Source organism: Cryptotermes secundus, unplaced genomic scaffold, assembly GCF_002891405.2.
Source record: "Cryptotermes secundus unplaced genomic scaffold, Csec_1.0 scaffold159, whole genome shotgun sequence".
NCBI lineage: Eukaryota > Metazoa > Arthropoda > Insecta > Blattodea > Kalotermitidae > Cryptotermes > Cryptotermes secundus.
In genome coordinates, this window is record NW_019725416.1 from 2281574 (window position 1) to 2305477 (window position 23904).

At 37.9% G+C, this 23904-nt stretch overlaps 1 protein-coding gene across 1 annotated transcript in view; it reads left to right on the forward strand.

Annotated features, from left to right (window-relative positions):
- The window catches only part of LOC111863312 (protein unc-13 homolog B), a 777834-nt gene that overhangs the window by 263773 nt on the left and 490157 nt on the right, over nucleotides 1–23904 (forward strand). The window contains exons 9-13 of the mRNA XM_033751004.1: nucleotides 7276–7308; nucleotides 8552–8679; nucleotides 11884–11989; nucleotides 17025–17102; nucleotides 20008–21985. Of these exons, the coding sequence (XP_033606895.1) occupies nucleotides 7276–7308; nucleotides 8552–8679; nucleotides 11884–11989; nucleotides 17025–17102; nucleotides 20008–21985 (2323 nt within the window). The remainder of the gene's footprint in view (nucleotides 1–7275; nucleotides 7309–8551; nucleotides 8680–11883; nucleotides 11990–17024; nucleotides 17103–20007; nucleotides 21986–23904) is intronic.

Here is a 23904-nt window from a genome sequence, read left to right on the forward strand (position 1 = left end):
GTTTCTGTTTTTAAACTCATTTTTTGCTTCTTCAACTACAGATTTACAGCTATCTGCAAACTCTAAATAGAAATATATTCGTTCTGTGCCACTTTGTGTCCATAAAGTGTTGAAAGGATGGGCGATTCCTTCCGATGGGCATCTCAGACACTTTATTTAATGTGCCCACTATAATGTCATGATTAATTTAATGGAGAACCTAGTATAATGACATGATTAATTTCATGGAGAGCCTAGTATAATGACATAACTAACTTTATGGGGAACCTAGTATAATGTCATGACTAATTTCATGGAGAACCTAGTATAATGACATGACTAACTTCATGGAGAACCTAGTGTAATGCCTAATTTCATGGAGAACCTAGTGTAATGATATGACTAATTTCATGGAGAACCTAGTATAATGACATGACTAATTTCATGGATAACCTAGTATAATGACATGACTAACTTCATGGAGAACCTAGTGTAATGACATCACTAACTTCATGGAGAACCTAGTCTAATGACATGACTAACTTCATGGAGAACCTAGTCTAATGACATGACCAATTTCATGGAGAACCTAGTGTAATGACATGACTAATTTCATAGAGCGGAGTCCTTTAGAAACTAACAATCGTTCAGCTAATGAAGAATTCTTTTGAATTTACAGAACCCCAAAATCCATTAGCCTTATTACAGGTTAATCCAGTACACATAATCACAACCTGTTTGTTTAATATCTATTTTAGTATTATCATCAGATTTACTCATGTGTCTCTCAAGTAGTCTCTTCCCATCAGGTTTTCTGACTTGAATTCTGTGTAATTTCTTGTCAATTCCATGCGTTCTACGTGTTACTCATCTCAACCTCAGCAATAATTTGGCATTTGAATTTGCTGGACTGTGCATATTTATTGAAAACATGTCACAAAGGTATTTTACGCAGCTGATTGTGTACCTGTATAGAAGAAATGTTTCAGTATGAAAAATACGTTCTCGTGGTAGTAACTGTTAGAAGTGTTATCTTCTAGAACATATGTAGTGTAGTCTGGTACATATTTACTAGAATTTCGGAGAAAAGCACTGCCCACGTCTTCAGAATAGAAGGTCCCCCTTCTGTCATAAAGACAAAATTAAGCGTAGCTAAAATATGTCATGTTTTCTGCACCAAAATTTTTACTCTACTAGAATAAACGCTCAAACTAGAGACAAAATGTTCTTACACAAATAAAATTGTAACGTTCAACTTGTTGCTGCAACTAAACCGGGTTTAATAATATTCTTCTTAGTTTGCAGTGCCCATCTTTCATATAGGGCAGGGTCTCATAATAATTTCATGCCTCTCGACTGCAGAGCTGCAATTCGAACTAGCTCAACATGATCTGAGATTATGCCGCAGTGTAGAGGTCACACCAAAACCGTTATATCGAAATACACTTGCGAGCACCAGAGATTGTCTTATGATTCGCATCCGGTGCCCCTCCTCAGACTCATCTCTTGCATCTGAAGGGTGCATCGAGAATGGCTTGAATTTAACTGGTAAAATCTCTACAGCTTCATCAGTCGATCACAGTGGCCGCGTGGTCTGGGGTGTGAACTGTGTTCGCTCGCTCGAAAACTGGGATCGTAGGATAAAATCCCACTCAAGAAATGGGTGTTTGTCTGCGTTTATACTGTGTTTCTGTTGTCCTGTATAGGTAGCAGCCTTTAGACAGGCTGATCCCCCGATCAAGGTCTCTAAGATTAAGAAAGTGGAGTGAAACGAAGCTCTGTGCTCCAAATGGGAGCAAAGGAATAAAGTTGGATGGGAGGATGGATGGGTGGGTGGGTGGCTGGTTGGATGGGTGGATGTATGGGTGGGTGGGTGGCTGGTTGGATGGATGGATGGGTGGGCGGGTGGCTGGTTGGATGGATGGATGTGTGGATGGATGGCTGGTTGGATGGATGGATGGGGGGTGGGTGTATGGGTGGATGGGTGGGTGGCTGGTTGGATGGATGGNGGTGTATGAGTGGATGGATGGAACATGTTCAGAAATCAGTTGCGGACAGACGACAGTGGGTAGTCCACTAGCTTGAGTGTGGGGCCTTAAAACAAGTATCATGTTTTATGTACTACAGAGACCCACATATAGACGGAGTTTTTGTCTGATGAAGGAACACAGGTCGATGACGAAGCGTAAGATTTCCTGCTTCATAACATCATGTAATTCGGAGAGAATCTAATGTTCCAGAGTACTATATCGCCTCCATCTTCATGGTGTATATGAAGTCAAGAAAGAAACCAAAAGAAAAAGGCGACAAGCTGGGCTGCATTGACCGTGAAGATGGAAGTGATAAGTTCCTCCGAACTACAGGGCGTTACAACCCAGAAGACGCTTTTCTTCATAGTAACCGCCGCTAGATCCTCAAGTCCAACATTAACTGTTGGTGTTAGAGAACATGGTTCTGAGGGAAATATCTGAATATGAGAGGGAGTAAATAGAGGCGAGATAGCTCAGGTAGTATAGTGATGGGCTGGTCGGACGGGGTTCGCATTCCAGTAAGAGCAACAAGTTTTTCATATTTTTACAAGGGTCAGACCGATCCATCTGCCCACCCAGTCTCTTATCCATAGGGTACCTGGGACAATTTCCCCGGGGGAAAAGCTGTCGGGAAGCGATGCTTACCACTTTCTCCATCTAGTGCTGAGATCAAGAATAGTGAAGATATATCTCCACTCCCCCATACGTCTGCATGACGAGGTGTTTTCGAACGCCTTGGAACAGCTACATATGTACATAAAATGTATACAAATGTACGCAGTCTACACAACAATATTCTATATTCAAAACAAGGTAGACATCATATCAATATTTGTTTTTATTGACGCTACATGTTTTGAGCCTTATACTGGGTCATCATCAGGCGTGTAATTAATTAAACAAATGGATAATTTTGGTTTTAACTAAGATATATGGAGTACAGAAGTTCGGAGAATATTTCATAATGGGGCACTTATAATTCTTATTTTTCTCGAAATATTATTATAAACACGGATTGTGTGCAGTCGTTCAGTAATGCAAGAAAATTATATGATTCAGTCTTTTAATTCTGGCTTTCATGCAGCGTATTTTAATGCTGCTCGTTTAGACTGGCCTACCCCGGGTCCTCCCATTCAGTTTTCACTAATGGCGAGTTTACCCTTCAGCAATCACAGTTCGGGCAAGTGATATATGTTTGACATACTTGGCAATGTGACACCAGTTTTAAACATCAGTCGGTACATAAAGCCTGCTAATTACATTTCGCCCTTCAGAGTGATTGATTTGCTGTTCAGTAGCTCAATGGAATGTGATTTCGAGAACTGGTTTTCGCCGGAATAATGCAGGAGCTACTCTAATCAAACGAAATATGTCGTATCTTTTAAATTGTTTTAAAACGAAAATAAAACTCAATTTAAAACTCATTCAATTCCTAATGGCAGAAAAAGAAAGTATGTATATTAGACCTACTAATTACATCACCATAAAAGGTAAAAAAAAAGTAAAGCTGTCCCTGTAACAGGCCGTGATGACGTTGAAGTTGTCAGCCTTACGCCCCGGCCGCCCTTTTTTTTTCTTTTTCCCTTGGCGCTATAGCCCCAGTGAGCCTAGGCCTACCTCCATGAACTTCTCCGTTCACTTCGGTTTTTCTAGATCTTACACATTCGGTAGAACTCCTTGGGCGGGTGATCAGCTCGTCGCAAGGCCTCTACCTATACACAAACACAGAGAAACGCACACACACACAAACTAAACATCCATGCCCTGAGTGTGATTCGAACCCACGATCCCGGTTTCCAAGCGAGCGAAGACAGTACATGCCTTAGACCGCTCGGCTACCGTGACCGGCCTGCCGCCCTTTATCCCCAAGGAATATTCCTGGCAACCATTTCTGTTAAAGGCTGAGTCGACCCCAGGGCCATAGCGCGGCTGAAAGGATTAGGTCAATTAAAAATCCAATGTTGTCGGGAACCTGCGTCCTTCCGGCTTATAGCATAGTGCCTCAACCAACTACAAATATATCACCATAATTATAGACATTATTGCTGAATGAATGACCAGGTTCTAGTATTAGCAAGTGACAACGTTTCTTTGGAACTAAACGTAGTTGGTTGAGACACTACGCTACAAGCAGTAATATCTCAGGTTCGATTCCCTATGAGATCATTAATTTTTCAATGGACCTAACCCTTCCAGCTGCACTATAACCCTGAGTTCAAGTCAGCCTCTAATAAAAATGAGTACCAGGAATCTTCCTGGGGGTAAAGGGCGGCCGGTCAGCTCATAAGGCTCATAAACTCAAGGCCATCTGTGAGCCGACTGTCTAGAAAATGTGGGAACCTCGACGTCTCACATACTTATGGAACTCCACGGCCTGATCATGGATAGCTTTACCTTTTTCTTATCTTATTTTTTCATTAGAAATCTTCTCCGTAATATCTTTCACCTTTATTTTAGGTACTTCAGCTGTGAAATGATTTTCTGTGTATTCATAATGAGTTAAAGGACAGAGAATTATCTCGTCACTAGGATAGCCACAACGCACGCGCATTTTTTCATTTATAACAACTTCCCGATCTTTAGTCTGAAAAAAAGTTCACAATTCTTACAGTAATGCAAGGCATTCCAGGAAAACTTACTTCAGTTTCCCCTAGGAATAAAGTGTATGATATCCTGTCCTTTGACTTACATATAAGTATCTTGTGATACCATTATGACGGTTATTCGTCTGTTATCTCATGATGTAGGCAGTTTCCAGCGAATCCTTAGTGATATCATTTATTTAGTTAAAAACAATTCTTCTCCACTTTTAGTCTCCCTTCATATAGCTATTGGAATAGTTTCTGTCTTGTCTCCTTTATGTGTGATATAGTTTTGTAAGACGCATCGTGCGTATATTTACATGATTATGTATTCTGCTTCATAGAACATATTCACAGGAACAACTTAACTGCAGTATCTAAACAAAGTAGGTCAAATATAAATACAATTGATGTGGACGTAATTTTTTAAATTTTAAACCCCTTCCTCTCTATTTAATTTTACCTCGTCTTATGTAGACTTACATGATGTTCAGATAATTGGTATGAATTACAAATTATTGCATCATTTTATGACTGGCTAAATGCGTTTTCGTACTCCTACATACACCAAAGCTTTGCCGATTTTTGTTATTAGAGGAGCACGTGACAGGAAGCAATTTGTAGACTGCATAAATAATATTTATATTTAAAATATCCTTTAGAAAGCAAACTGCTCGCTGATGATGCAACTGGGGCAGTTCAGTCGGTATAGAGGCGGGCTAAGGGGCTTGAGCGTGGAGATTCGATTCCCGACAAGGAAAATATATTCTCTTTATTCCACGTCATCCAGACTGGTTTCGGGGTCCACCCAGCCTCCCATCCAATGAGTAAAGAGACTTCTTCCCCTGAGAGTAAAGAGGCCGTGGAGTGAAGCTGATCATTCACCTCCATCAGATGCAGAACCCAAGAGTGGTGGAGCTATACATCCACTCCCCTATATGTCTTCATGGCATATTATTTACTACTAACCAAATGGCCGCACCATAGCTCAAGCGGTTAGTCGCTGGCTACCCACCTCGGCGTCCCGGGTTCGATCCCGGGTCTGGTCGAGTGGGATTTGTGGTGGACAAAGTGGCGCTGGGGCAGGTTTTCTCCGAGTACTTCGGTTTCCCCTGCCAATCTTCATTCCACCAATTGCTCCATAATGACCCTCACCTATCATTTGGGGCTGGTACAATAGGCCAGAAGTCCCACGACCACTAGCAATAAAAAATACTACTAACCAGCGCGAATTTGCGAACAAGTTTGAGTGTTAGCGAAGTAACGTAACATTCACACATCTTTATATCTACATAAATACAATCCTTTCATTCATTCGCCCTTTCTATCCGTCCCTCATTGATTGTTATCGCCGATTTTTCGTTGCTCCTAAAAGACCAATGCATGAAGCGATCACTGTACTGTGCCGTGGCGTCAAGTAATGTAACATTGACCTGCGGAGTACATATTGTTAACACTCTTGTACGACGCAAACTCCGTGGCTTGTAGTCCACAATCGAACTATATCGACCGAGCGACAGCCGCTTGTCAGCGAAGTTAGTGCCTACTTTAGCGGATAGAGCGTGTAGCGTCGTTAGTGCAACGTAGCCCCACGGCCGTTAATCTCGGTTTTCTAGACCGGATCTGGTACGAAACAGGCAATTCCATTATTCCCCTCCAATTTACGGGTATTTGCGGTAACAGTTTTGTTTAACAGGAATGCATTGATCAGACTGTCGTAACAAATAAGCAGTTTCATTATTTTAAGTCTTGAATATTTGTAAGTAAACTGTAAATCTATTTGTATATAATTTCATAATTTATTAAACAAATGAATGTGTAGGATTGTGAAATACGTAGAATAAAGCATGCGTAAATGTGTCAGCTAAACTGGTATTTGATATTAGTGTGATGAATGTTGTAACATTATTGTTCCTGACATGTAAATATGCGAGAACATGAGTGTAAATTGTGCCATATTATTTATAACTCTGTTCCATGATGAAAGTTGTCTTCTGGGTTTAGGCACCGTGTATTCTTCGTTTTGGCCGACGTTTCGGAGGAACGTAGCGCCTCCATCTTCAGAGCAGTTGAATAGCTGCGGAGAGCAGTAGCACAGCTACTGCTCTGAAGATGGAGGCGCTACGTTCCTCCGAAACGTCGGCCAAAACGAAGAATACACGGTGCCTAAACCCAGAAGACAACTTTCTTCATTGTCATCGCCGTGAAAACCTCAAGACTTACTGTTCCATGATGTTTTGAAACTATATTAACGTATATCATATTATGATATCACTAATGCAGATGCATTATACATTAAATTATAGTTGAAATAACCTCTACACCAATTTGAAAACCTAACAGAATATCGTGAAGAGGCCGAGCTTTTGAATTATCATGTAATGAATAATTTACTTTCATTTTATTAAATTATCTCAACAAATAAGCCTGCCTAATTTCGTTTCTTCAAGCATGAAATATATTTAGTATTTAAATCCGTTTCGCCTTAATTCATGGAACATTATTGATATGCTTTTGTAATGTCATGATTATATTCTTTATTTGTATATTTGTCTCTTTGATTTAAGAATGTTAATGTAATTTATAATGAGGGTTAGTAGTGTGTGTTACGTGTTGCATTCTTTGGTTTACACAAGATCCAATGTTTTGCTGTCCATGCTTCCTTACATGCAACCTGTGTGTAGGCGTAAGAAAAAAACTTGGGATGCAGAAGAAAGGTAAGTCAGAGCCTGCTGCCATTTCCTGTCTGTTAGAATAGAGTCAATGTGAGATTGCAATGAAAAGTTCATTTATGTTCGCTTATCATAAAGCATACACAAATTATATATCCAATTTCGAAGAATTTATGTTGCTTAAGTTACAGATATTATGAAAAGTTAAACAGTTCCTTCAAGTGTGACACAAGTCACACTGGAGAGAACTGTTTAACTTTTCATGATATTGTTAGTGTGACGGACCAGAATGAAACAAATCAAATTTAGAGATGTTGTTTTATTTTTATGTAATATCGTCGACTATATACCATAAGAAAGCAGTCTTCTGGGATTTGGTACCGTGTATATGTGGTGTTAACCGACGTTTCGGAGGAACGTATCGCCCCCATCTTCAGGGTAGAAGAAAAAGTATANCATAAATTTAACATATATTACTTAACTACTTAACTTACAAACTAGATCGCGAAATGTCAGTATATTTATATAACAGTAAATTAACATGAAGCTGGAATCGCCTATGGAGAATGCTTAGATTTAAGTGCGGAAGTTACACCGAATTTCACGAAGAAATTGGGATATATCAACAAATTGGGCAAGTTTACGCTATACAAAAAGTTGTTTTAAAAAATGCGCGATTTTATTTTGAGCTTTGTTGAATTATTTTATATCGCATTACTGGAGAATGAATATATGCGTTTACTTCGTAAATATAAAAACACAACAAACCATAATGGGATAATTAATCCAATAATACCACAGCAATAATTCTGTGGTGTCAATTTGACTTATGTTTATTTCGGATGGTCAGTTAATGCCATTTATGTAAAGACATCATATTATTTTCTTAAGATTTAAAATCAGAATTATTGCGAACACGTGACATGGTCTCATATAAATTATCTTTAACGAAATTACCTTTAGTGGTTCAGATACTGAAATTTATTCTCTTACATTAACTTTTTTTTTTTATTTTACCCATGCGAATACAGTATGGGTAATTTTATGTTAATTGTAGGTTTATGAAACTTTTCTAAAATCATTACGAGGTCAAACATAGATAAGAACACAAGCTAAATTACTGGGAACTACTGTATAATTTACAATGCTGCAACATCACCTCCATCTATGAGCCTATTGTCAAGAACCTGTGGGAACCTCGATGCCTCACAACTCTATGAGGCTCCAAGGCCTGTTACAGGAATAGCTTTTACTGTCTACTGAAGGATTTCTTTCTCGTTGCTGACAGTCCGGATACGTGGTACGGAGGAGGTAGCTATGATGGACCATATCCCTCCCACGAACAGGATGGCAGGATCTACCAGGATGGAGACAGCTACTACAACACCAGTGTGCCCGCCAAGAAGACAAGAAGTGGTGAGTTTCAGATGCATCAAAATATCTCCGAGTGTAGTCGAGGTTTACCTCGCCGGTTGCATAGATACGGTAGCTATTCTTTTTTGAATACTTGTTCATTTCCGCTTGAGCCTGTTTACTAAGTCACTGCCTAGTAATGAACTATTCCGGCTTTTAGGCGACATGTCATAGTATTATTTGTTACTTACTTCATTGTAAATAGTTCTCTGACATGTTTCAACATTCAGATGCCATCCTAAGGGATATCCGCTCAGTAAATACATCGGTGATGTTTGCTCAAGGTTATTGTACACGATTATATATAACATTTAAAACCTTAATATAAAATTAGTCAACAAGTGAGGTAGCACCATGTTATAATATTAATTATGTATTCAGCAATTATTTTATGCAACTTTAAATTCTTTCTGATAAAATATATCTCACTTCCTGACTCTGTGGAATTTATTTTAACGCAGGAAGAGGTTATTAACATTTTAAAACATTAAGTTGAAGTTTATGCTCTCGCAAATCCACGCTCAATGTATTTCACCCCTTCCACGAAATTTTGTGGCATGAAACCTCTTATCGAAACTTGTAGTAATCCATATAATACGCAAAATCTTCACAGAGTAAGTGAACGAAAAGATGTATACATTTATTTTCTTACGTAAATATCTTAATGTGTATCATACATTACTTATTAATGCTATGTTAATTAAAAACGCCACGTAACGCCCAGTATAATCTGATTATGATTGTGGCTTGTGAGATGGATTGGGTCTGGAAAGGACTCACGCGTACTCCTTTACTTTCCATGCTGTATATACACATCATGAGTTTGGAAACGTAATTATGAAATTATCTGTGAAGCAAATCTTCCCTGTTACACAAGTAGTAGAGCAGTTTACTTCATTTCCGTGACTGACCCATGTTATTTTCCGTTTCTACACAGACATTTTTAAGTGAGAGAAATTTTAATCAATTTAAATATAAATATGGTTATGTACATATTACGTATAATCCTTTAAAGCATATGTGTAACTATATGTACACCTGATTTAGCTTTAAAAATTGTGATTTGACACACAGGATGCATTTATTATTATTATTTTTTTTACATTTAACAGATCATATAAAATACTTTTGTCGTCTAGGATAATCGGTTGGTATAGTTCGCTTGCTGTCTAAAACCACGGAGTTTGTTTTTTGTTTCGTCTTCTAGGATAAATAGTTACGTATTCCGTTAAAAGTCAACCGATGTTTCGGAAGAACATGCCGCCTCCATCTTCAGGGTCAAAGAATAAATTAAGCAAGAAACAATCGTGAAAGCAGGTGGCAAACAAATTCTGCTTGGCTTATTCTTTCTCCGAAACGTCGGTTGTCTTTCAACGGACTGTAGGCGTTATATCCCAGAAGATAGAACTCTTCATAATCATCGCTGGGAGAACCTCAAACCCTACATAATAATTATATTGCTAAACCTCATTAACCATCGAGCACTTTAATAGAGAAGCCATGTGTTTCTGAGATGTAAAAATTAATTTTTGAAGATTACTTAGATGAATTTCATGCTTCAGAAGGATAATACGATTTTTCTAAGTTAAAACAGAGTTAATATAAAAGAATTCAGCCTCACACAATGATATATTACATTTTTTTTAATCTTGACGGTCATTGGGAGCATTTCGCGAATTATTTTCAAAATTATCATTTAATTGCGCACAAATAAAACTAAATAGCGTAAAATGAATTTGGGCATTAACCTGCTTTGTCTGCTTTCTAAATACGAGCATTTCAAACTTTTATAACGCGTTTTTGTACATTGGTGTGCGTTCATGGTCCACTGTCAGGCTACAGCGTATAATCCTTTTCAGTCAGACACAAACTAGAAAAAGGGTGGTCCTACTTTGCATGCCACCTTTATCTTTTCATGTCAACTGCATTGTATAGGTGGACGATTAATAAATTAGCCAGTTAACAATTAAATACATATCTGTCAGTTTCATCACTGTGCAGATTGTATTTCAAATTGCCACTGTAGATTGCACGTGCTCAAATACATCGCAATTGTTAAGACATATTATCAAAGAAACGTGTTATTTTTAGTCGATAGTTTCGCTAGGTAAACAGATTATATAATGATCATAAGCAGCAATAAAAGCCAGTTAGATTAGCGAATATTTTTACGACGCCATCAATACTTAGGCAAAGAGTGACTGCGTAACGTTATGAAACAGTAAAACAGTGAATTTGTTAATGTAATTTCAGTTCCCTTACCGTTAATAACTGCGTCACACCTACCGGAGCTTGCCCGGAATATTTCACATGAAGCCAATTAAACTGTACTTCAACTTGCATTACAAATAATTCTAGCACTTTCACAGAACTTATCGACTTGTGATATTCTGATGTCGAGTCACAGAACAGTCTTTTAAGGAATTTATTGCGGAAATAAATAATTATCTTCTTGAAGCGAAGAACGTAAAACTAAACACAACTAGGAACACTGAAGATACATGATAAGCTAAACGACATCTGCTAATGAAAAGAAATATAGTATGAGTGTATATGATCACTGATAAAAATAATCTTTATAAGACACACCACTGATGTGAAATCATTCAATAAATTTGCGTTAATTAGTTCTCTCAAAACATAAAATCATACTTTCTATTATGTTTGAAATATTTATAACTGTTATGGCTAGTATAACAAATTCCTGGTACTCATTTCTGTTAGAGGCTGGGTCGACCCCAGGCCCATATTGCGGCCGGAAGGATTAGGTCAATTGAAGAAAATCCAATGACATCATCGCGACTTGAACCCGCGACCTTCCAGCTTGTAGCATAGTGCCTCAACCACTACGCTACCGCGTACCCCCTTAAATAATCTTCCTGGGAAGTAAAGCGCGGCCGGCGCGTAAGGCTGAAAACCTTACCGCCATCTTTCAGCCGATTGTCTAGATAATGTGGGACCCTCAACGTCTCACAACTCTATGGGCCTCCACGGCCTGGTACAGGGATAGCTTTACTTTACTTTTTTTTACTAGTATAACAAATTATATTTATTAATCACTGATTACTTGAGGTAAAACGATAGATCAGCGATCACTTGTTTAATAAGTTCTTCTAGGGCGGCAAACGCCTGGATTTATCCAGAATCAAATGTGTTACAAGTAGACGTAAATAACCACATGTTCTCATATATGATTTCCCTTGACAGGAACGAACCGCCGTCCCAGTCTGGAGCGCCAAACGACGTTGTATGACGACCAGTATTACGCAGACGGGTATTACGGCACAGATCAGAAGCATCAGAGTGCCTACAGGTACTGCACTACGCCTCGTCGTCATGGGTAACATTCCTTGGGTTTCTGTAGTCTTTGCCCATCAGTACAGGCCTACGTCTATTATTGACAATCCTCATTTTCTTGCATCACAGAACTCAGTTCATGAAGAGGTATATCTTCTGGGATATAACATCGTGTAATCAGCTGAAATTCAACTGACGTTTCGGAGATATATGTCGTCTCCATCTTCAGGATCAATTAATAAGCCAAGGAGGAAACCAGCATGAGGCATGTAGCAATCAGTCTGCTTGCTCATTATTTCATTCATGAGAAAACACTTCCCTCTGAAAAGTCGATTAACTTTCAACGGACTACAGGTAGTTATATCCCAGAAGACAGAACTCTTCACAACCACCTCTGCGAGAACTTCAACTCAGTTCTTCATGATCGTTAAAAGAGAATTCCCTTCATGTAATATAGTCTAAACAATCTGCTTAATCAACAATATTAAAAATATGTTACCAAGGTCCATTCCACAATAATTCGTTCTGATTTTACCCTCAAGAGCAGATGATGAAAGAACACTTTATATCACATAAAATTCCTTCATTTCTCTGTCACATATTCCTGCTAAAGGCTATTTAGCATTGTTGTCATTAATTCAGATTATATGATATTGAATAATAAATTGAAAAGGATATGAAAGGAAGCGGTCATGTCCTAGTTTTAAGCAATAACCTGATTTGACTGGAAGGACTGAGAAAAACCACCGTTCTCAGGATTTTCAATTCCGTGATCGAGATTTGAATTGAGCCCCACCCAAATATATTGGAAGAAATTACTTACTCCACAGAGCAGAGTCTTTAAGAAACTAATAGTTGCTCAGATAGTCAAGAAATTATCAGCTTTTATACAACCAGAAGATTTATTGCCTATGTTTGCAAGAGCCAGCCAGCCCTATCATGAGCCAAATGAATCCAATCTACACATTTTTATTTAAATATTCCATTCTGGATTTCCAATCAAAATTTTGTATACATTTCTTATCTGTCCCATGAATGCTACATGTCCTACCCAACTGTTCCTCCCACATTTTATCACCCCAAAAATATATGATAAAAAGTACAAATTAAGAAACTCTAATTAAGCAATTTTTTCCAACCTCCTGCACTTCCTTACTCTTAGGTCCAAATGTTCTCCTTAATATCTTCTTCTCAGACACCATCAGTATATATTCTTTTCTTTGATGTGAAAGACCAAGTTTCCCACCCATATATAACAAGTACATAATATATTATGAATATAATTGTTGCAAGTATTGTCAAAATTGAATCTGGTCTTAATTTCTTTATGAGTGCAATTTTGATTTGATACTGCCATTTGAAAATATTTGGACTTGGCCACATTTTCAAAGGATTTATTAGATATTTTATATTATAATTGTGTCATGAATTCTGATGAGACACACGACAATGTACATATATATTTCTCTATGCATTCCCTTCTAGACCAACGTTCTTAGCTGCATGTAAGAGAATTTATATGGTGTCTCTATTTGGTCTTCACATTTTCAGCAAAAAAGTTGATATCATAAGCACAATTCAAAAACCAGTGTGTCACATTCAGTTTCGGTTTCTCCTGATTAGAAAATGTCAAGTTTAAATGCAATGGTAGTATGGGATCACCTTGCCTTAAATAACTTTGAACATAAAATGCAATAGACAAATATTTATCTATATGGATTTCATGTTAAGCTAGTCTAGCTAGTTTCATAATTATATCAAACTCAGTGTGAATGTTGTACAATACATCCACTTCTCTCATAACTAATCATAGGCCTTCCTGAAATCCGCTCGTACTCCTGCTTCTTTCTCCACTCTATAACACATAAAGAGCATATGATTGGTAGGTGGTCAGTCACATCTGATTCTATACGTATCTTGATGATTCACGATAAGTTTTCTATATATGAAGTTAACCTTGAGCAAGAATTTTGGATAACACTTTGTTTGTAATTAATAAAGGCGATACTTCTCAATAATTACCAGATCCAATTTTATAATCCTGTTTTAGCCAGCCTACTCTCCGTTCTTGAGAAATTGAAATAAATACAAGGAAGGCATTTGGGTTCATACCATTCTGTCTATGTGTCCTTCCTATGAGCTTTGAAAGAAGCTGACCTATTTTCACTGCACTTCGTGAACTTGTCATGCCACTATAAGCCACTTAAAATTGCAAGTTTTAATTTACTGAAATCAGTAATAAAACTAGACAGATACAAGAATTTGTAAAGTGAGATGCACACATAATTCAGGGTCCTGAAATGTTGCATAGTAATAGATCTTCCAAAATATTTAATTTTAGTTGAGATACTTTTTTGAAGAATGAAGGAAAGCACAATGGCTATCACGAAAAGTATTTTATTAGTGTAAATTTTATGCCAGTAGCTAAATAATCATTGAAACTGTTTATGTATGAAGTGAGATTGTAGACGTACAGAAAAATTTATTTATAAAATATTATTTGCAAGTTTACAATTACAAACAAGACAATGGTGTGACATTTTTTGAGATTGTATCTGAGACATTTCTTGCAGCAGAATGTGCACTTAGGCTAAAAGTTCTTGATGGTATGAGATATTAGTAATAACAGGCTTGTAGAGTTCCTCAATTTCTCTACCCTAAATGTTGCCTGGGGTCTATCATTTTTTGTTAATCATATTCTAACTGCCTGAACTTTACCACAGATTTATGATCTTTTACGCTATTATATCATTATTTTCTACTTTAATATTATGAGACATGAACATATGATTATTACTATCTGCATGAATATGTTCATGCAACTTTTATGGCTTATACAAAAATCTCATATCATTATGCATGAGATTTTCATTTGTGGTCAAGGAATTAAAATTGTCATCATATGCTATAATATGCTTATTACTTCCAGCTACAATTCTTCCTGACTCCAGTAATTGAATATCACATATTCTGTAGAAGGACTAGAAGACAATTGTGAAGAAGGATCTTCTGGATATAAGCCATTCTGACACAGACAGCTCTTAAACCACAATGAAACAGAAGCAATTTCTTGTGGCACTTACTACTGTGATCATATATACATTGTGCATGCTCCACACAATCAATCACATACTCTTTAATTTGATTATGCAGTCATATTTTCTTGAATGAGTTGGGCTAATATAACACATTTCACTTGCAATAAAGAAGTGTGTGGTTGAAATGCAGTAGTCACCAGAATTCTGACAAGGGTTCTACATGGCACCCATCCCCGCACCACTCACCTGTGTGGATGGCAGATTAGCACCTGAAATTTGCCATGAATACACACCACACCTGATCCTTTAGTTGTAATTATGCTTCAAATAACTCATATAATCTCAAATAAGAGACTGGGAAATGCTAAATTGCTTTTAACAAAATTTTTGTCAGATAATATATGGGGAATTGACCACTTAGAAACCTAGGAAAAGATGTGAGCAGAATATTAGAACTTATTTTGAAGAATGTGGTAGAAGAATCCGGACTGGAATCATGTAGCTCATGATATGAATCAGTGTCAGGCTATTGTACACACATTAATAAATATTCTGATTTAATAAAGATATTGAATTTGTTCCAAGCAACTGTTAATAACTAATAAAGGACTCTGCTCTACAGAGCTGATCACCTGTGTTGTTAGCTATTTATTTATATACTTTCTTAGTTAGGACTTCTATTCAGTTATTGGTTGTTAAAATATTAATTGTTACTTTTGCTAAACATATTTATATTTTACTGAGATTTTAGGCGAGAATATAGGGTTTCTTATCAAGTAAACTGAACATTACCATACTTAAGTTCATACATTTTCCTAGCATTGAATATATGTGACATCTAAATTACATCTAACAGAAAATCCACTTACAGTAAAATACTAGCGCTTCATGGAACTAAATTGTTATTAACACAAAACATGCAGGAATATATACAGTGTATGAGTCTAGCAGCATGAGAATATTATTACTATACTTTACAATTCAAATTTGGATTGGAATATTTTAATATATTTTGTAATATATTAGTATTCCAAATAGAAATATACTATTTTGTTTTAACTTACTTTACAAAATGTAATATCATAGTCAAAGTTTTTGAGAATGTGAAATCCTAAATTTTTATCTTCCTTGAATTCATGATGTGCTTGTAAATGATAAAAGGGCATAGAAAATTTATCTGATCAATAATGCAGGGAATACTAAATGCCATGGTCCTTTCATCTTATTCAGATATCTGTTTAATATCCTTCTCTCTCAAAATAAATGAAATATTGCAATATGTTCCTCTTACATTAATGAAAGGCTTCTATGTTGGCAGCCATTAATCATTCAGAAGTACCCATTTATTACATTGATATTCTTAGTGGACCACCCATGACATTTCTGGGTGTGAATGTTCAGAAATCTTTGATGATTTTTTTTACTCATTCTCTAATCTTCCTATTGTTGCAATGTACTTTCTGTTTGAGAAAAATCTTCTCCATGTAATGCCTCTCTCCTCCCAAGCTTCTCAGCTCTAGGTTCAGTTAGAATGTTGTTTGAAAAGTCTATAACATAACAGCTTACCTCAGAGGCAAGCAGCTGATTGATATGAGAAATATAAAGTTTGAATTTCAGTTCACATTTATCAACTATCACACTTGCAAAACAGAAATATTGGCTTCTTTGAAGTCTGAAGAGTAATAGACAAATGTTGTGATAGTACATAGACAGATGCCATCATTACAACTAATAGATCTTTATAAAGAACCATTGCTGTACCTGCTGGACATGATTCTAGATGGTGAAAAGTTCTTCAGTTACATATTCCACCCTGCCAAGGTTGGAAAAACATATTTCATGTTTTCTTAATGAACAGTATGTTGAAGACAAACTAAATAAGTCTATTTGTGATATGATATGGTATATTATTTTGTTTAAGGAAACTAAAGTAGCAGGTTTGTTTATCAGTGACTTGCTTGCCACATTTGCTCCATATTTTCACTACTTTATATTGTTCTTAATTTAATGCAGGGGGTACGATCATTCACGGAGTTACAGCTCTACAGATTACTACAGCACCAGTGCAGACTATCCCTACCAGGATGACAAGTCAGTATTTTTACAGACACTTACATCATATGGCTGCATGTTAAAATAACTTTTGTGCTGCATCCCACAAAGTAGTATCTGTATTTTACTTTACAGTGCCTTAACAAGGTGTACAAATACAAATATCTGATGAACAGTTGGTCCCTTTATCTAAGAATTCTCATGAAATATGGTCAAACTTTTCAGAATTGTGTCCTTGAATATTTGGTATAGTTACTTGCAGGGGAATTCTTCTGATAAGGAAAACAAAATATGAACTTAATTTCAGAATAGAATTATATGTAATAAAAGTCAGTTCTGTGACAGATACATCATGTGAAAGGAAATTTAATCTTTTTAATTCAACAATTCTTAAAATTGCAGTTTCAATATTTACCTTGGATCAGAAAGAGGTCCTGAAACATGATTGGTAATAATATAGTCTGCTAATGAGAAAATTGCATATTTTGGAGTAAATATGGTGTCTATATTCATATATATACTTGTATATACTGGCAGCAACAAATTATATACCACAAAACAAGTTAGTTGAAGCTGGTAAATTAATTAATGATCTATAAATCTGTTTAAAAATTATTCATTTCCATAAATCAGTTTATTACAATTATGGTGCAAGAATCATGTCATAATCCCCACATTCTTCTTATAAGGATGTCAAAGCAATTACATATGAAAATGCTGAACAATACTGTGAACATGTTGAAGACTGAAGGCCGGTGATATCTTTATTTTTAAAGGATGGATTTCCATAAATCTATGTCACTGTAATCTTCAAAATCAACTGAAAATTTTTGGAGGTTTTCAAATTAATTTTATCAGCAGTGTCTTGGAGTATTTTGAAAATCATAATATAAAACACTACAGAATTTAAAAATTGTTTCAAGCCTCTTGGTGGCCCACGGTGAATTTATGAAAGTGAATATGAAAATTTCACTTGTTGTATTAAAGTAGTTCATTAATTTTTCTTTGCAAATAATATATCTCTAATAGAACTGGTCTTTGTTATACATATTTCAATTCCAAAATGGAATTCATATATTGTTTCATTTGTCTCAAATTTCTATATAAGTAAAGACATATCTAAAAGGTCATAATTCTGAAAAATTATGGTAAATAGTTTTAAATATTACTATGGCAAATGACTGTCATTTATAAAAAATGTCAATGATATATCTTGGACATAAATAAACTACATGAAATATAGGCATAAATCTAACCTTCAATTTTTATTTAAAAGTTTCCACTTCAGAATCATTTCAGATTAAAACAGACTAAATTATTGTAACCTTATTTTGCTCATCAGAATTTGATGACAGACCTTCTAAATGGGTGTACTGAAATATTAAAACTCGAGATAGTAGAATTGTGCAGTAGTATAAACTAAGAGGCACCTATAAATAAGCGAATGGTATAGTGAGAAAATCTTATTTTTGTACGAGATCTAAGATGTGTACATAATTTCAAAAGAACATGATTCAATTTGATAGTGGTCTTATTATTTCTTATTATTCTATAGAGATACGTTAAAAGCACATGTATGAAACAGTTCCAGTTTGTTTAATTTTGTATGTATTTAGAAGATTGTTCTAACACCGTTTTTAAAAATCTGCATATTAAAAAACATCAAAATATTATAATTCAAAATTTGTGACCTCTCTTACTATCTTACGAAGAATGTAAGCTGAGATAATGCTCACATTGCAGTTTAAGTATTTCAAATTTGCTAAAACTGATATGAGTTGTTCTTAAACATTTGTTTGGGCACTGCGGTTGATTGTGATACATAGTGTAATGAGCGGCTTCCTTACAGAATAGTTATTTCATCCACTTTTCAACAATTTGAAATAATTATAAACCGACTTTGTAACCGTACAATGCAAAGGACAGCACTGTTATTATTTACTGATATCAATACTTGTAACTACATGCATGCAGATGTAATGCTCCACAACGAACCCAAACGGGAGGGACCTGAACCCGATTTGCATGAAGGGACGTCAGACTTCCCTCCTACCTGAGCATGCTATGTAATTTTAAAAAAGAGAAGCCTAGTAGACATAGAAACAGGAAGACCTTTTGGGATGAACTAGAAATTTCTAAAGAGGCAAAGGCTTGAAAGTTTGCTTCCGAGATTCCGAGAATATAACGTTTATGACGGGCCACAATCCCCGGACTTAAACAAAACCAGCCAGATGCTCTTTTTACTTTTACAAAGAGTCCTATGCTCTAATAAAAGAAAAATCTGTCCAAAAACGCTGGAGAGAACCTTTTGTAACTTAGAGACCGGTCATAATTATCCAGCTGCTAAAAATTTAATTTGTAAAGGAGCTGTGAACTGTTTCAACCTTCAAGGTTTAAGAAATTCTTGTCACATAGTCTGTCAGTAAAAATAATAGAACTCATTCGAATGGATCATAACCAGTTACTGAACTTGCCTGTCTAGGATAAAGTATTGAAGTTAATTCAAAAGAAATCGTTCAGAATAGAGAACACCGTCGATTGTCTAAACAGTTAGGCCAAAAGATACTTTCATTCTCAGTCCTGTTGTCTAAGGAACAGAAGAAAAGCCCAATGTAATAAACAAATAAAAATCCCATATACGTTATGGTAGTACGTGAGTTAGGTAGGCTCTTCTGTCACCTATTAGTATTTATTTTTAAGTATAGACCTATATTATTTGATGTTATATATTTCATATGGCTTCTTGAGATGTAAGTAAAAGCGAGAGATAATGTTTAATTAAATTTTCTTTATTTCACGGATGATTAATAAACAACTAGAAAAGTGTTAGTGTGTTAGGGTTTCTTTGGCATTACCATGAACTTGGAAGTTTGTGATATTCTGCCACTACCCTTTACATCCTATGTACAGATGAAGCCTATAAGCATCTCTTTCCTGTCTGTAGGTACGGCCAGGAAGACGAAGACCGTCAGTGGGACTCAGGAGGGTACTACTACAAAAGTCAGTATGGCGCCAGGGACCATTACGAGAACCGGGTAAACATTCGCCGGACAGCCAACCGTAAGGTTGATGACTACGCAACAACTGGCAAAGTGGGCTCTCAAGAGGAAGGTGAGGACGAATATTACTCTCCTCAAGGAGGCCTGAGCTACGAGGAGGACTACACTGGGAACGAGTACCCCCCGCCAACAGCCAATGCCATTAACAGCACCCCAGCCACAACAAGGCGCCGGGTCCCGCACAGACGCCCTAGTAGTCGCCAGAGTTCCACCGAAGGGTATGACTACATTCCTACAGGAGGTGGAGGCTATTACGATGATTACAGGCACCACCCCGGTGGCACGGTTACCGCATCCATCAATTCGACCGCCACGACAACCACCACAGCTGCCTACTCGTCACCTACTTCTTTGGGGAGGACGAATCAGTTGCCGAAACCTCCCTCCAGCGGACATAAACATCAGCTGCCACCCACCCCAATGAGACAACTCCCACACCACAGTGCCACTGACACGGCGACCACGACAACTGCGACGGCAAGACGCAGTAATGCCCTGTTATCACGGACGTCTTCTGCGGAGTACGCGGACCAGGACAATTATTCTGACTCGTACTCAACGTACTACAATTCTTCCAGAGGTGTCGGTAAGAACAGTGGCTACAATGAAGATTACAATTACGCTTACCGGAGCATTGATAACCTCGCTACGTCACAGCAGGACAGTGTAGACGAAAGTAATGAAGTGACAGTGCATGATAAGAGAACTAATGATGGGAGGTTAAGTGCTGGAGGCACGAGAGGCTATCAGCAGACTACTCCGACCGCACAACGGAGGAACAGCGCCATGCAACAACGTCAGAATTCTGAAGAGTACTACTATAATGCCCAGGATGTAAATGATTTCGTGAACGAGGAGGATATGGGCTATTATAATGACACTCCTATCACAAGGAACGACAGCAGGAAGAAGTTCCTGGCTGGAAGGGGAGACAATAGCCCTCTGCTACAGCAGAACACCGACTCGCTGGAGTCAAGGGACGACGAACTCAGAGATTCTTTCGAAACCGCCGTCTCCTCCGTGACGTCGTCAGCTCAGCACCGTCGTGGCGTGAACGACTATTCCACAGCAACTGAGACGATGATGACGCCAGTTGACATGATACCAACTGCGGTTTCAATACCAGCCACGACGACTACGCCAGTACCAGCGTTAATTGGTAACCATGTGCCGCCACAAACTGTCCAACACCGCAGTTCGGTAGGGTTGGACAATCGGGACCAAGAACCATCTTCTAAAACGGCGGCAAATACAGCATCATCGGTAGTGCCCCCAGTGAGCAGTCCTACTTCGGCGATCGTGGCTACTACGACACTGAACACTACAGCGTCCGCCATCACCAGTACTGTCAACAATACCGTCCTACCTCCCCACAGTGGGTACCATTCGCAAACCTCAGTTCACAGCAGGGGATGCTTGCGGGCTCAGGACTCCCTAGACAGTCGTGCCGAGGAAATGACTCTTCATAATGCGGGTATAGACTATTACACCAAGAGCATGAATTTCAGGGATTCTCCTCCGTCAGTGTTGCTGGACCGTTACGGGACGGACACCCCTCCACTGAGAGGACTGAACAGTCTAATTGAACCGTACCAGCCTCAGCCCAATAAAGCGCCTTCGGTACACGCGTCCCCGTCTCCACCGTCAATGATGCAGAAACAGCAAAGTCTGGACGAACAGTCTCACACCTCTGTGATTGAGAGTCCAACAGCTAGTGTGGACAGACAGTCTTCCCAGGGACAAGCCGAGAAATCGAAAAGCGTTTCTTTCGAGGATGAGGAGGAAGTGAAACCAGAGAGGCGGAAGATGACCGTCAGAGAGCGTTGGCACTGGGCGTACAACAAAATCATCATGCAGCTAAATGTGAGTAGACTGTCAAGTTATAATAAAACTGATTTTAGACTGGACATATAGCAAATCATCACTTAGTTAATTATTTTTTTATTCCGTGGGGTTGGATGAGACTGAGTCCACTTGGTACGTCGGCCACTAATTGGCTTATTGTACCAGCCCCGGATGGTAGATGAATGTGGAATATTTGGTGGAATGAGAACTGGCGAGGAAACTGAAGAACTCAGAGAAAATCTGCCCCAGTGCCACATTGACTGCCATTAATCCCACATGATCTGACTTGCCGCCGCCGCGGTGGGAATTGGGCGACTGACCGCCTGAACTATGGCACGTCCATCATACAACTAAATGTGAGTGAACTCCCAACTATAATATAACTGATTGTAGACTGGGCATACGGTAAGTTCATCATACAGGTAAATGTGAGTAGATTTTCAGGTTCAAATAAACTGATTGTATTCACAAATATTATCATGCAGGTAAGTGTGGGTACACTGGAAAGTCATAATTAATTTTATACAGGGAATACAATAAGAACTTCATAATTCTAAACGTATAATACAATTAATTCTAGCTTAGCCTCCAAAATAATCTTACTGCGAAACGTGATGACATTACGAAATTACAATAACACTGAAACCTACTTGCAGCTTAATTTTGGATTGCGAAATGCTGCAGTTATTTCCCCAGATATATGGCATATTACTTCATGACAGAAGAAAACCTGTACCTTCAATTTTTTTTTTTTTAAATTTGCTAGTGCGGGGTAGATTCCAACTGGGTCCACTCGGCACGGCGGCCACTGATTGGCCTATTGTAGACTGCCCCAGGTGATTATGATGATGGAGAATTTGGTGGAATGAAGATTGGCAGAGCAAACCGAAGTACTCGGAGAAAACCCGCCCCAGCGCCACTCTGTCCACCACATATCCCACTTGACCAGACACGGGGTCGAACCCGAGCCGCCGCGGTGGGAAGCCAGGGTCTAACCGCTTGAGTTATGGTGCTGACTGTACCTTCAATACGAAGAAAACTAATGTTTATCAAAACTGCTTTTAAAAACTGAATGTGCGATGGAGTGCTTCTGCGCATATGGAGTTCTAAACAGATTTGAACAGATACGTCTAGCAATGTCCGTGCAGTTTATTATTCTTTGAGCAATAAAAAGCAAATATGCAGTATAACCTGACACATAATCGTTAAGCAACTCTGACAGCAAGACTATGACCGCGTGGAAAGAATGCCTTCGATCTTAGATCGCTTCTGTTCGGGACTACGGGTCCAGCTCGAGGTATGGACGTATCTTTCTTTGTTACTTTGCCCCATGCAGGTAGACAAATGTCGAATGATTCGTTATTTCAGAATCATTTCTGAAACGGAAATGACCAGAGGACCTCATGAGTAAAGCTGCATATGGCCAGTATTTCCTAAGGCGTAAACTTTCCGAACTGCATTATCCTAGCAGCTGTCAACACCATGTCTCAGTAGATTCTCGTTCTTAGAATTTCCGAGCCTGAGACTTTGGTCTTACACTGAAGATTGTGGCTACATTTTACACCGAAGTACTGAAACACTTTCACGATACGACGCGGTTAAACCGCCAAGGTCCAAGTCCCACATCAGAATAGAGTAAACCCTCCCTATAACGGAACAATAAGAGGACAGTGTCCGTTATGGCCAGAGTCTGCTATAATGAATGAGTTTTCTTGGAAATACACCGTAGGAAACATAGACAATACACGCTAAACATAGAAGGGTTTTTATATTAGTGGTCTTTATTATTTTAAATAGCTTTCTAGTTAGGAAAGATTCTTAGTGCCTCAACATCTTCAAAAATTCAGAATTATACACAGCCAAGTAGGAGCCGGGATAGCGTAGTCGGTATAGCGACCAGCTACGGGCTGGACGACCAATGGGTCGGAGTAGGGTCA